Source organism: Octopus bimaculoides, chromosome 2 (genome assembly GCF_001194135.2).
Source record: "Octopus bimaculoides isolate UCB-OBI-ISO-001 chromosome 2, ASM119413v2, whole genome shotgun sequence".
In the NCBI taxonomy this organism is placed as follows: Eukaryota; Metazoa; Mollusca; class Cephalopoda; order Octopoda; family Octopodidae; genus Octopus; species Octopus bimaculoides.
Window position 1 is genome coordinate 192,136,344 of NC_068982.1, and position 15,457 is coordinate 192,151,800.

A 15,457-nucleotide genomic window follows, 5' to 3' on the forward strand; every position below is an offset into this window, starting at 1 on the left:
ATGGTTTTATCTATTTTTTGTCTTTAATATTTATTTTCAGAGCAGCAATTTTTGCAGGTATAAAATTCAGCCAAGACAAATATTTAAATTGTAACAACCCCGTCCCCATTATATGAACAATCCCTTTTCTTTTGTAGTGTCATCACTGTTATAGGGCAATAGTCTGGAGAGAGAGAGAGAGATTTGTTACGTAAGGACACTATTTCTGAAATTGTTTTTTAAAAAAATAAAACCATGAAATTTATTTACCATTTCAAATAACTGACATTGGCTTTTCTTTTCTGAAAAATCTTACTTTTTGTGTGTGAGAATCAAATTGAAAAACATTGTCTTTAAAAGGGTTGCCTGACATGTAAGAAAGACTCCATTCAGAGCAGAAACAGGTGAGATTCTGTCTTGTTTATTATTCAATTCAAATTAAATTAAAATCTAATTAAGGTTCAGTGTCTCAAACATTTCTTAACCCTCTGAAAGTTTGCATTTTTTTATATTTATTTTGTACTTTTACATATCACATTATGAGTAATTTCTCGTTATGAAAACAAGAAGCAGTTTACTTGATGACAATCAAAGCACATATCTTTATATATTTGGATATCTGGTCTGGAGAAGACAAGTCAAATATTCAAATTGACTCAAACCACAACATTTTTGTTTACTCTCATTTATATCCTGATTAGATTTGCTTTCTTCAAACTGAGTTTAATCCCTAATTATTCTTTTGAAATGGGATCTCATTAACATTCTTTCATTAATTTCTCTATTTCATGTCTGTTTTACTAAATTATTCCACAACTCTCACCATTGTCATAATCAGTAGATCTGCAACTGATGGTCTCCTACAGAACTGTTCACTCTTTTTATGCCCCTCCTCCCCCCCCAGATTCAATGTAGATCAATTCAACTGAAGAATTGGGGGTCATCTTACAATAGCTTATTCTTCATCCACCACCTGCTATGAGGGCAGAGTAGCCAAGTGCTAAGATATTACACTAATGTTATTTCATAAATATATTTCTACGAGATCACCCACCAATGGTGAGGGACAGCCCCCCGCCCTTCTCCAAATCTAGTGAATCTCATAGAAGAAAAGGATTAAACTTGATATAAAATTCTTGACTGGAATCAGTTTACACCTCTTGTATTGGTATTGCTTTTGAGAAAGACAAGAATCACATCATTTCCAAATCAGAAATTCTTGTATTTTCTTGTAGCTGATGCCTTGTTTAGCAGGAATTTAGGAATTAGTTTGGTCTTTCAATGTTGCAACAGATTCCCATCAAATCACTAAAAACACTCCCAAACAATTGTAATGTCACCATTTTTCAAGTTGTCAGTTTTTCTCGAAATCTTCAAGCTTCTTCTCGTCACTTCAAACTTGTACGAGATTCTTTCAGATTCAATGTCACAAACAAAGTGAAAAGGCATTGGTTTTTGTTTGTTTTTTTTTTCCTATATCAGCTCCTCTACTTTGCATGTATCCCTTCACTGTGTTGTTTAACCCAAGGTCTGCTCCTATCATGCATACCTATGACCAAAGCATTTTGGCCATCACCATCCATCCAGCTATCTTTTTGCCTACCCAGGACTTTTATCCAGTGTTGTATTTTTTTTTTAACACACGATTTGAAATGAAGATTTGGCTGTTATTTTCGTTAGGTCAAATGACCATGTAGAGTTTCTTGTTGGTCCATTATCCTCAGTCTAAGTAAACGAGGGTGCTGCTAGGAAGAGTAGCAATAAAACCAATTTTATATTTTATCATTTGCTGACAACACATCATTGATGTACTCAGAGTATATCCTGCAGTAAATGTTTTTTAATGTCTTTGGAATAACCACAATTTCTAATTGTGAAATCTCAACCCAGCGACTGAAAAAATAGGGCATCAGTCTGCAACAGTCTGTTGTTAAAGAAATCAGGCCAGCCTTGTATTATTTGTATCATCAAGAGTTACTTGTTTTGGAAATTCTTTTAGAATTTTAAAGCAAGAAATATTTTCTTCTCATCAAATCACTAAATTCTTGGAGACTTGAGATCAACAATCAGTTTCTATAGAATGCTGGAGATGTTGTTGCCATTAAGATCTTAGTTTTCAGAAGATCATTTGCGGAACTCCTCTGATTTTCTCTGAAATTCGTCATATTTGGTAATTTTATTTGATTACATAAAGCAAGTGGTGAAATTTATTTGATTGGTCAACATTTCTGCTTTTCTTGTCTTTGGTTCCATTTACTCAGGAATTCAACGTTAAAGTGTCAAACTTCCTTTATGTCTCTTTGAAATAGGGAACAAAATTGTCTTCAGTGGACTATTCCATGATAACCCTGTTACGATATTTGGGGATCTTAGTAATTCTGCACTTTTCCATATCATCTCACTCCCTGCAAATTCATATTGCAACATGTGATGAGCAAACTTTACTTGTGTTTCTTCTTTTTGAAATGTAAATAAAAAGAAAAGCTTTGGTGAGATTAAATGATATCAGCTCTGACAACTGAAGTTATTCTGCAGCACTGAAAATGGTAAACATTTTGTCCGTCCAAATTCCGTAATAGCTCAGCAGCAAACAAACTCCTTCAAGTCTTTCTCATCATCCACATGCAGCACTTTATTATTATTATTATTATTAATGCTGATGACAAGGGCCTTTGAACCTTCTTCGATATTTGTTGAAACGACGACTTTCATGCTATAAGCCTTTTTACTCTGCATTATACATACATATATATATGTGTGTATATATATATAATATGTGTGTATATATATATATAATATGTGTGTATATATGTTGCCGTCTCCAACGTTGCCGTATACATTGTCCCGGTTCGCCCATTCCTCATCCTTCTGTAGTGCTGTTTGAAAGGGAGGTAACTTTGGCTATCAGAATATCTAAGGGCAATAACTGGCGCAATCTTGTTTCTTCACCTTATTTTTGTATCTGTCAACTCTAAAACTCCGATATTTCTCTCTCTGATGTATCTACAGGCTCTCAACTCTGACTGTTGAACATTATCTAGAATATTCTGGCAAAAATTTAAATCGTAAAACCGCCCAAAGACAATTCTGCATGATTAATGGAAATAACAAACCAAGTGACTTCCTAACAACTAAAGTGGACAGGAAGTAGAAAAGACGGCTTTGTTTTCTGGATTTTGGTCGTGAATAAAATATCTTGTTCACCAGATGTGTTTGGCTTGGTTCACTGCCCTCAACACACGCCTCCCCTACATTATGCTCCTGTAATTCTTGCCTTCACATGGAGCACCGCAATGCAAAACCATTTCTTCATTCTTAGTTTACTCACTTCAATACAACAAATGGACGCCTGCCTGGCGTACACACACACACACACACACAATAATGTAAAATTATTTTTAACTTGTATTTTTCAGTTGTAAATTTAAATAGAATTTATTTGGTTCCAAACCAAATTATTACCAATATTTCAACAAAGATCTTCAAAATCTGAATCTTTTAATCTGGTCTTGATCCCAATGTCAGCCAAACTCTGGATTTATCATCAACAATCTTCTGAAAATTGACATTGTTTACTTTGAGGTCAGCCATCATCATCCAGCCAACATTTGATGAAAAGCTCTCTCCCCATGACTCTCCCATCTCATTGGCCTTCTGTAAACTGAACAGATTCAGAATCACATGTTTGTCTCTTATGTGCAAACCAATTCTGAACAAGATAAAACTTTCATACTGAAGTCATGTTGTTTTAACCCCAGGTCAGTCCTGATTAAGTAGACATGTGGTCAAAGGTATTCCAGCTTTTTAAAACTTCAATCACAGTTTATCTGCAACTACAACGTCCAATGTGTCCTTCCTTTTCTAAGAAAGTAGGGTGTAATGAGGAACATTTGGCTACTATTTCTAGCATGTCAAGCAACCACATAGCATCCTCTTGATTCATCATCATGCTGGAGCATTAGAAATTCCTATATTAACTTTCATCTCTGTGATGTTAGAGTAACACATTTGAACAAAATCTTCTAAATTGTGTTACATAAAAATGTGAAATGTTGAAATAGTGTTTAAAAAAAAAAAGAAAAAAAAGAGAAATTGATAGAAATAGTTGAAATGTGTGTTAGTAATCCCACACTCTGAATATATATGTGTATGTATAAATACCCATCACCCCCACCCCCCACCCCATTTCTTAGCCAAGCTGTTCAATATTAACTTTTTAGAAATAATTCTTGGAAAAGAAATTTTTCAATTGTTTAAAATTTTACTCTTTTTAGCTTCTTGTTCATCTTGTCACCAGTTTGTTTTAAGAATATGTCATCAAGTTTGGATTTCTTCATCTTTGTCGTACTTCCAGCTGTCATCATTGTATTTTTCATTAACATCTCCAAAAACCATTCTATGTTTATTTGTTAATTCAGGATTGTTCAAAGAAAACAGATAATCCAGGATTAAAAATACAATAAAAAAATTTTTCCAGCGTTCATGGAGTCAAAATAAATTTGAAGATCAATTTTCATTGTATCAATAAATGTACCAATGAATTACTCTTTTGAAATAAAAGATGCTATATTTTTAAAGAAGAGTTCTTTGTGTGTGATTCTTTGCCAGATCCATTTCTTTTACAATCAAAGTGAAATAAGTTCTGTTTTATTTCTTATTGCCTAATCGGGAAGAAGGTGCTGCATCTCTCTTCTTTACATGCACTGCCTCTGTCTTTGTTCAGCTTACATTTTAGAGCAGAGATTGACATGAAATTATTGTATACAGTGCTCAGGTGCACTACAACGTGTCAAAAGTGCACATAAAGCATATGCAGTATTGTACAGATGTCTGAAAAGTGAACAGTGTATGAGTCAGATACATGCTTGCATGTGTAAGGAGGGGAGAAAATCAGGTGTGGTGTTGGCGAATCTCAGGGAGCATGGAAGTTTTGAAGGATGCAGTGCTCCGACAACTAACAACTGATGCTGGCAGATTGTTCCATACTTCAGCAACTCTGAGTGTGAAAAAATGTTTCTGAAAGTCATGGGAGCTGTGCTGTTTTCTGACTTTGTAAACATGTCCACAGGTGTTAGACAGGTGGAATTTGAAAAGGTGCTCAGAGTTGTTGTTAGTAAGATGGTTGATAATTTTATGGGCGTCTGCCAAGTCAGCTGCCAGACGTCGGAGTTTCAATGTATCCATGCCCAGAGAAGCAAGGTGTTCAGAATATGGCAAATGCCTGATGGAGGGTATTCTCTTGGTTGCACGTCACTGAACGGTTTCCAGACGATTAATATCCTGAGCAAGATAGCAGTTCCAGACTGGTGATGCAAATTCCAGGTGAGGCCACACCATAGCTATATAAAGCCTCAGATAGATAGCCGGAGAGCAGCACACAAAGGACTTGGTAAGTGATGCCAAGACACCCTCAGCCTTCTTGGCAATTTTAGCAATGTGTTTTGTCCAACACAAATCACTATCGACAATAATGTCCAGGTCAAGTTTACAAGAAGACTTTTTGAGATTAGTGTTGTGGAGGGAGTAAGTAGACGCTGGGTTTTTCCTCCCAAAATGCATGGTGGTACATTTGTCCACAGCCAGCTTGAGTTGCCAGTCCATGATCCATTGCTGCATTGTGTCCAGGTCTGATTACAATAAAGATCTATAGTGTACAGGATCTGTCCTCTTTATTTCGAGGTACAGCTTGATGTCATCTGCATATTTCAGCACTGTGGCATTCTTTAAGTTGGCATCTATGTCATTAATATATGCAAAAACTAAAAGGGGGCCAAGAACAGATCCCTGTGGTACACCAGATGTCATCTCATAGGGTGAAGAGTGTTGTCCTAGAACTGTGACAACCTCTTTTCGACCGATAATAAAGGACTTCAACCAGTTATAGAGATCATCTCTTACACCCATTGCAGAGAGTTTCACCATAAGTCTTTTGTGTGGCACAGAATTAAAAGCCTTAGCAAAGTCCAGGTAAACAACATCCACCCAGGAGGTGCCATCAGTGATTCAGGTAATGTCCTCAAGAAACTCAATGAGTTGATTACAGCAGCTGGAGTTAGGAATAAATCCAAATTGTGACGGCTGGATGAGGCTGCGAGACTTCCAGAAGTTCCAGAGGGTTTCTCTGGCACAGGATTCCATCAGTTTGGCGATGCAGCTAGGAAGACTGACGGGGTGATAGTTGACAAGAGATGTGCAGTCACCTTTTTTGAACAGAGGGATAACACTGGCAGTTTTCCACTGCTCTGGAGTAACACCTTTGTCAAGACAGAATTGAAAGAATAGTGAAAGCTGGTTCAGAAGAAAGTACCCACCACGTTTGAGAAGTAGGCATGTAACACCATTGAGACCAGGAGAGGCATAGTTATGTTTATTCTTAAGGTGGTGTTGTAGCATTGCTGGTGTAAATGTCATAGTAGTTGTAGAGTCCTGTGTCAGAGGTGATGGAGATGGAACATTTTGATTTTCGACAGTAAAGATGCCTGCATAGCAACCAGCAATAATTTCTGCACATTCTTTGGGATTGTCAGTAATCTGGCCTGTGTGGGGATTGCAAAGGGGACCAACTGGAGAGTGAGGTCTCTGCTTCGAATGTACATACCTCCAGAATACTTCGCTGTCAGGGTTGGTTGCTATGTGCTGTTCGAATTCAAGCACGGCCTTTTTTGTCACCTGCTTGAGATGGTTGGATGATCTATTGCGCTTTTTCCTGTTAATCTCTGATTTGTGCATTTTATATTCCTGTGCAGCATTATGGCGTTCTTTCCTGGCAAGTCGGACTGCTGCAGTCTCCCAAATTGCACTATTGGGTGGTTTGGAAGACTTTAATCTGGATCACCTTAGAACAGGAAGTTTGTTGTCATAGAAACAAGTGGCAGCTTCAGGTGAGTTCGTAACAAAAGGGTCAAACATCCCTAAGTCAATGATTGCAGGAAATACACTGATGGAGAAGGAAATCCAGAGGATTGACATTGTGGGGTAGAAATGAAAAAGTGTGAGAAACGATATTGAGAATGCAGGATGGTTGAGGAAAGCATAAAAAGGGGATGAAATAAATGCAGTTCTGCTCTCATGATGACAGCAGCTGAGTGAATAGTGTCAGAGTCTGATGACAGATGGGTTGTCGGGGAAAAGGTTTGATAAAGACAAATTCAGTCTGGAGCATAGACATAAGCAATAAGGTCTTAGAGCCTCATTTTTGCTGAGATGGACAGGTCTCCATATACACTCCCTCACACACACACAATGGGCTTTCACATAGTTTTTGTCTACTGAATTCATTAACATATTGGTCAAGCTTGCAACCATGCGGTCATTACAAAATGAACTTCTTAACTTCTCTTGCCCTGCCCCATTATGCTAAAACTGCAGAATGTGCTAGAATATGACTTTGTTCATAATGAAACAACTACAGAAAAAGCAGCAGCTGTTGGAGAAGCAGGGGAAGGCCTTTGACAGCACATCACATCCTATAGCCTGGTGGTTGCTAAAGAAACTTAGTGTAGGTGAAGGGTTCACGAGTCAAAGGTGAAGGCTAAAAGTCTGGTGAACCAAAAAAGAGCCCCGTGAATATTTGACTAGTCCCTCTCTAAAAACTAAAAAAAAGTTCATAACCCTTTGAATGTTGACAGGAATTCCCTGACTCACTTTGTTCCACCTGATAACATTTCCCACAGAGTTCCTAAAAGTTGTATAAAGATTCAGTCAGCAAAATATTCAATAAGGAATTTAGCATTGCAGCCAGGTGCTTATCACAGCCCTTCTCTTGTATATTAATAGTTCTTGAGAAATAACAGACAAGTTTAAAACCATGGAAACAAAACTTTGAACACAAACACCTCAAAGTAAACTGAGCAGAGAATGGAGTTTTAGTTAACAATAAAGAAGACATGATTCTGAACTGCCAAGTCCAAACTGAAGTAGGAATTCCATACTGTTTAGTTGATGTAAACTGTGTTTGCACAAGAAGTGTAGTGGGATGAGATGCAGCAAGATTTCAGGACTATACAGTAAGGAAGAGGAAAGGGTCTAACGTTTTGGGGGTAGCAGTCCTTCATCAAGAGACAGAGAAAGGAGAAAACAGGGGCCATTAGAAGTATTAAAACTGAAAGTAGTTTCTTGGTTGAGTAGAGATTCAGTGAAAGGAAGATAACGGGTGAGAAGTTTGATGCGTGAGCTCGTGTGTATAACAAATGGGAGATACAATGTCATGTAATGAGTGGATGTATAAAGGCTGGAAGTGGTGGATCGTGTGAGAGAAGAAGATGTGAAATAGAGAGAAGGTGTTTATAAGGTGTAGGTAGAGGCCATGTTATGAAACGACAGAGGATTGTTAATTCTTGGAGGGTAGGAAACAAAAATCAGTTTGTTATTATGCAATGAAAAAGTGTTGGATCCAAGAGACATAAGTAGAAAGGATGAGGAATGTCTATGACAATTGAAATGATGGTTTAAAGGTTGTAGTTCTTATGTCAGACATCACCTTATTCTCTCTAATAAATAATACAACATAAGAATTGGTTAAATGACAAATGTGGCAGAAAAAAGATGAGGAGTTAGACTTGGGGGTGGGGGAAGCGTGATGTTAGGACAGCTCTTGCATGTGAAGAGGGGACAAGCAAAGGAATCAGAGGGTGGGGTGGCACATTGAGGGAAGAAATAACTATGGACTGGAAAACCATGGAGATAGAGGCAAGTTGTGAAGGAAAGGAGAGACCATTCCAGAAGTGGAGAGGAGCAAAGTCAGATTATAAGAGAGAAAAGTGTCATTGCAGTGATGTTGCAGTGAAGGTGGTGAAAGCAGGAAATGGTGAGGAATACGGAAAGGCAGTGGGTGAGTGTCATGTGTGAAGTAGAGGATTATTTGGTGCGACCTGGATAACGGACAGGGTGGTTAAGGAATTGTGAAAAGGGGTTAGCAGAGATGGTATGAAGTAAAAATCAAAAGAGTGGCCATCAGTGGATTTGTTGAAGAGATGGGAGTGGATGGGGCTGAAATGCTTAATAGTCCAAGAAGTTATCACATCTGAGAGAATATAAATGTGAAGTTGAGAGTAAAGTGAAAGGAGTCAAGCTGTTCCTGGATAAAGAAGTGGGGTGGACGATTGGTAATGAGTGACGAGGTGGGCCTCAATATGTGCAGCAAAGCAGGTGAGCTTAGTGAGAGCGCATTCTGGGTTCTATGGTCATCCCAGTGAATTGTTAATATAATGGAAGCAATAATTGATTGACAGAATTATTAGTGTTGGACAAAATGGTTTGTAGTAATTACAGATCATCATCATCATTTAATGTCAGTTGTCTATGCTGGCATGGGTTGGACAGTTTGACCAGAGCTGCACCAAGCTCCAGTCTGATTGGGCATGGGTCCTATTGCTGGATGTCCTTTCTAACACCAACCACTTTACAGAGTGTGCTGGATGCTTTTATGAGGCACCACACAGATGCTTTTATATGGCACTGCACGGGTGCTATTATGTGGCAGCACATGGGCATTTTTCCATGGCACTGCACAGGTGCTTTTCATGTGTCTTTGTACATGGCCTGTACAGCTTTTACCAACCACTCATCTATCCCTCTTCACAGTCCACCATATCACATAACACTATTGAACGCTTTCTAGAGATCAACGAATGATGCCAGTTATGATGGTTTATTCTTAGCCAGTGGTCATTGCCAGACTGGTTCCAGTAGGGGTAGCATGTAAAAACACCTTTAAAGCGTGGTCGTTGCCAGAACCACCTGACTGGCCCTCGTGCTGGTGGCACGTAAAAAGCACCCACTACACGATCAGAGTGATAGGCATTAGGAAGGGCATCCAGCTGTAGAAACATTACCAGATCAGATGGAGCCTGGTGCAGTCATCCGGCTCACCAGTCCTCAGTTAAATCGTCCAACCCATGCCAGCATGGAAAGCGGACGTAAAACGATGATGATGAAGAAAATGATGTCAAACAGCTGCTATTGTGTGTAAGATGGATCTGGCTATCAGGCAAGTAGTTACCTAACAAGGTTAAAAATGCTGACAAACATGGCTTGCTTTGATTCTTCTCTGATACGAAAAACTTCAATCAACACCAAATGACGGATGATTATGTGCAGATCCTCCTGATGTCCCAAAGTGGTTCCAACTACTTGAGTGGTTTTAGGAGTGATGAGCAATGAAGGTCATGTCACGCTAGCTCACATCTCTCCACAGAGTCTAAGAATTAATGTCATGGTCCTAAAGACAGTCGTTAAGCCCTGGATGGATGAGGCATGCAGTGGGAGGGCATTTACGTTTCAAAAGGACTCAGCACCCGTTCGCAAAGCCCTTATAGCCTAAGAATGGAGGTCACACAGCCTTTATAATCAGGGAACACCAAACTTTTGGCCTGCAAACTCACCAAATTTAAATCCCATGGACTACTACTAGTTCCAGACCATTACTGAAGGGGAGAATAGAGGGGACAGATGGCTACTTTATTTTGTATACGGGCGAGTGGGAGTAACTGGGAAGAAGCTAAAATTATTAGTGATAATGTGCCAGACCAAACTCTCAAGGTACAAAAAGGTGAGCATAAAAGAAATGGACAGTGGATCAGAGGAGGAGGAGGAGAGGGTAATTTAGTTGTTAGAGATGTGGATAAAGGTGAATGTAGTGAGTGATGGGCAAGGATGGAAATGCAGCTGTAGAGAAACACCAGTACCAAGAAGGGATAAGGTAAGAAAGATAAAAGGGGTGGTCTACAGACACACATGCATGAATATACTTGAATGTGTGTGTGTGTGTGTGTGTGTGTGTGTACAATTGTGTATAGAAGAATATATTAATCAAAGGAATTCCAACTTTGATTTTCACGTTTTATTTACAATCCTATAAGATAATGGAATGATAGAATATTAAGTATGTAACCTAATTGAACTTGTGCTTTCATGCATGAAACTAAGGAAATCTTCCGGTTCAAATGGTCGTGGTGACTGTTATGTTCTAGGGAGATGGCTAAAACGTGTGCCTCAAATACATTTGTAGAGGCTCCAGAATGTTAAGTTTTGCAAATTGTATTCTGACCAATCAGTGTGTGGCTTCACGAAATTACTTAAGTTGATTGGTGTTTGGTTTAGGCATCACGGTTTCTTGAACATGTCAAGAGACCCGTATTTTGACCCTGGACAAAGCAGTAATTGTTGGGCTATTTTTAGAAATGTCGTAAACAACATTTCCCAGGGATTTTTACATTTCAATTATCATAATCACCATTATCATCACCTTTGTTGTTGTTGTTGTTGTTGTTGTTGTTGGTGGTGGTGGTGGTGGTGGTGGTGGTGGTGGTAGGAGTAGCTGTGGTGATAGAACTTTAAACCCTAAATAAGATTATTTTCACTGACTTTTCTCTTGACTTAGCTAAAGTTTTCCTGCTATCGTCATCATCATGAGAACCTTTAGTATTGTTGTTGCTGTTGTTAGTGGTCGTAGCAGTAGAAGTAGTACTTCTAAGTATTATTATTTTCGTTTATTAAGCTTGGGTTGGAATTTATCAGTAAAGTTCTTTTCTCTCAATTTCACTTGGACTCTGTAGTTTGTAGAATGGAAATATTATAAATATTTTCCAACCACACAATGGTATCTGATGGACATCTGTGTCTCTAATTTGCTGTTGGTACACATGTGAACATTCTGAGAGTGTGTTTCCACTCTGATTCACATAAAGTTCTTCACAATTTGGCCATTTGATGTAGTAAATTAAATTTCTGCTTTTGAAGTTCATATTTGCGTTTGTGAATATTTTTCCGGGTTTTGTGTCCATAGATTGGTCGGTATGCATGAATTGGCACGTGTCACATTGGCTGTCATTGCATTTAGATACAGTAAATGATTGGTCTTTGTTGCTAAGGTCAAACTTTGTCTTTGTTAATAATTCTTTCAAGTTTTTAGGCTGTCTTTTACTAAGAACCATAGCTCGACCTGTGATTCTATCTTTTAATTCACTACTTTGAGCAATGATTGATAGGTTTGCTTTGACAATGTTCAAGATATTCTGCTGACATGGGTTGTGTGTCACAATAAATGGTATAACTTGTTCTTGTTTTCCTCATCTTTTGGGTTGTCCTCAGTTGTTGTGTGGGTATTTTTATAGCCTACTCTATGCCATTTCCCTTAAGTAGAGACAGGTATTTTTGTTTGAGCAGAAATTCTCTTAGTTCTATCAGGTATTTGTTCCTGATATTTGCATCTCCTACGATGGTACCAATTCTTCTAGTTAGGCAGTATGGGATGTTGCACTTTATATGTGGTGGATGGCACGACTTAAAATTCAGGTATTGATGTGTGTCCGTATGTTTATAGTACACATCTGTGGTAATGGTGGTGTCCTTTTTAATTACCATTATATCAAGGAATGGTAACTTGGTACTATTCATCTCCTTTGTAAGTTGGAGAGATAGGTGCAGGTTATTCAGGAGGATATTGTACTCTTCCAAAGTACTTTGAGACTCTGTTCAGATTATGAAGCAGTCATCAACGTATCTCTTCCGTGCCTTTCCAATATACTTTCTCAATTCAGTTCTGTAGCTTTCCTCTACTTCTTGGTAGAGTTGTTCTTCTAAGTATCCCATCACAGAGTTCGTGTAAACAGGAGCAAACCTCATTCCCATCGCCATGGATGTAATTCTTTCCATTGAAGAATGTGTTGTTTTCCAGAATAAGTCTGACTGTGTCTAATACAAATGACACTGTGAATCTGTTGAGAATCACTTCTCTATGTTTTTCTCCCCAGTAACTAATCGCCTTTATTCCTAAATCATGTGGACATTGGTGTAAAGGCTTACCACATCAAAACTAAGTTAAAGTGAATTCGGTTCTGTTGTGTTGGAAAGATGGGACAGGAAGTTGATGTCATCCTGGATGAAAGTGGGTATGTAGGTACATAGTGGTTTCAAACGATTGTCAATAAAATTGATTAGACGGTGGGTAGGGCATGCTGGACCAGCTATAATACGTTTAAGCTTTAAGTCTTTTGCATATAGTAATTTTATGTACTCACTTTCTTGTTCTTTTACTGCATGTTGAATGTCTTTTGACTTATGTATTTTCGGTAAGCCAAAGAAGTTGCTGGGTTTTGGCTTGAAATTAGTGATGCAGTCTCTTTCATTATCGATAAATTGAAACCAAGTTGTTGATCTTCTTCAGGGTGTGGTGGTCTATATTTAAAGGTATTTCACAATAAAAGGTTGTGTCCTTCAGTTGGTCCTCAACCAAATCCTTGTAGTATTCGGCATCCATAACACTTGCACCCCCTTTATCTGCTTGTTTAATTATTATTCTTTGATTGTTTTGTATAAATATATATATATCTATGCTAACTTAAAAGCAGCCCTCCATGTGGGCTTTTTAGCTAGCTCCTGCAGAGGGTTAATTGGACCTTTGGCCCAAAACTGAAGAGAGTAATAATAATAAAGCATTTATTGGTACCCAACCATCCCAGATTTATATCACAGAGTACCACATTTGGAGATGCTGCTTTTCTCTCTCTTTTCCTAACACCTCTGGTCTTAGTACCTTTCCAAGGCATTTTCTATAAGAATAAGAAATAAAATGAAATTCCGCAATTCACACGATGGAACTTCAGAGACTCACATTAACTCTAAATCAGGCTGAAAGTCAGATGCAGCCAGAAGTTCAATGTGGCAGAAAGTCTGATCAATCTGGGCTGAAATTTCAACTCCTTCAATATTTCCTTCTGAACATTTCAATTCACAAACTCTACAGGACTTTGAAACCTCACAAACAGGAAATCTCTCACTCTAACTTGGATCTAGTTCTAAATGAACTGAATTTAAAATATTTCTTGAACTCACAAAGTTTTAATATTCAAAAAGTTTTCGTCAGTTTTCTGACAGACAGAATGTCATATTTATTATTATTATAGCTAAGGGAGATAACTCTTGTAAACCACTGGAAACCTCTCACTGTTGATTTACCTGCTAGAGATAGCAACCTAAATGCTCTGACATCAGATCCCAACGCTGGATGTCCAAGAACCAAATGAAAGGAAATTTTCCAATCCCAGGATCATCCCGATTCTAAAAAGATGTAATATGTCTATGTAGAGCAAATGTAGACTGAGATACAGGGGTCCCAGGTGGACAGACAGAATTCCACTTTTATTATTATTATATATATATATGTAAGGTAAACAAATGTAGGCTTGAGGTATATTATGATATGGAGCACAAAGTACTGATTAAAGAAAAAAAGAACAGTAGAATTATGTAGTCTTATCTCAACAGCTGTTTCAAGAGAGCCATCGTTTATGTGATAAACCTATTCACATGTGATATGTGATTGGTGTCGTAGGTGTGTGTGTCCTGTGACACATCCAAATGAAATTGTGAAAATAAGTTAGGCATCCATTTTCAAGTGCAAGGTGGCAAAAGTGTATTTCCTAGCATTGTTTTTATAAATGTAAAATGAATAGAGTAGGGGTAAGAAGAAGTGGAGGGAGCAGTCGAAGAGATGGAGCAATAAAAGAGAGATATGAGATGAAGATACTACTAGAAAAAAAAAACAGATGTAGAGATGATAAAGTTAATTAGCTGACTGAAGAAATATTGTTGTCAGTTCAAAATAGCCGGAAGACCTAAGTAGTTGTTCACAGACAAGAGAGGTGGAGGACAGAGCATTGTGGAAAATTAAACACTGTGGTAAGAGAGTAGTGAGGTAGTAAAAGAAAAAGATACAATGAATAAAAGATAATTTTAGCTAAAACAATGAGAAATTATAACGATTTTACATAATGAGCAAAGGCACTATAGAATTTGTATCTACAAGCAAAGATTACACCAGAGAACCAATTAAATAAAGAGGTCACATTTTGACATAGCATAGTGAGTGACTCCCAACAACCTAAACTAATTTAGATGTGATTATTTGCATTGTAGGGGGGGTACCACAAATTATAGACCAGAAGGTATAAGGTGTACCCTAGGTCTTGAGAGTCAGTGTATGTAGGTGGCAAAGAAAGATTATTTTGATGCTCCATTTCATTTAATTTTCCCACAATTTAATTGTTTTTCATACTGTACTCTAAGTTGAAAAAGTTGCAGTGACTGAAACTGGTACTAAAATGTTCTTCCTGATAAAATCGTTTTAGCATTTTCTACCTTGTCTTATTTTCCTTTTGAACCTTCTATATATCATCATCATCATCATCATTTAAAGTCCGTTTTCCATGCTGGCATGGGTTGGACGATTTGACTGAGGACTGGTGAACCAGGTGGCTGCACCAGGCTCCAATCTGATTTGGCAGAGTTTCTACAGCTGGATGCCCTTCCTAAAGCCAACCACTCTGAGAGTGTAGTGGTTGCTTTTTACGTGCCACCGGTACGAGGGCCAGTCCGGTGGTACTGGCAACAGCCATGCTCAAATGGTGTTTTTTACATGCCACCTGCACAGGAGTCAGTCCAATGTTTTATTCACATGACACCAGCACACACATATATA

The 15,457-nt window shown here is 38.1% G+C and overlaps 2 protein-coding genes across 6 annotated transcripts in view; one reads left to right on the plus strand and one right to left on the minus strand.

Moving 5' to 3' along the window:
* The window catches only part of LOC106881939 (long-chain fatty acid transport protein 6), a 55,125-nt gene extending 50,572 nt beyond the window's left edge, over positions 1 to 4,553 (plus strand). For 2 of the 5 annotated variants that reach the window (XM_014932467.2, XM_052965831.1), the window contains one exon: positions 138 to 3,185. In XM_014932467.2, the coding sequence (XP_014787953.1) occupies positions 138 to 154 (17 nt within the window). In that variant the 3' untranslated portion in view covers positions 155 to 3,185. Of the gene's footprint in view, positions 1 to 137; positions 3,186 to 4,397 lie in introns of those variants that run through there. The other 3 variants (XR_008263508.1, XM_052965833.1, XM_052965832.1) reach the window with 3 other exon arrangements.
* Positions 1 to 15,457, minus strand: part of LOC106881941 (Golgi phosphoprotein 3 homolog sauron) — a 148,603-nt gene that overhangs the window by 41,625 nt on the left and 91,521 nt on the right. The window lies entirely within an intron of this gene.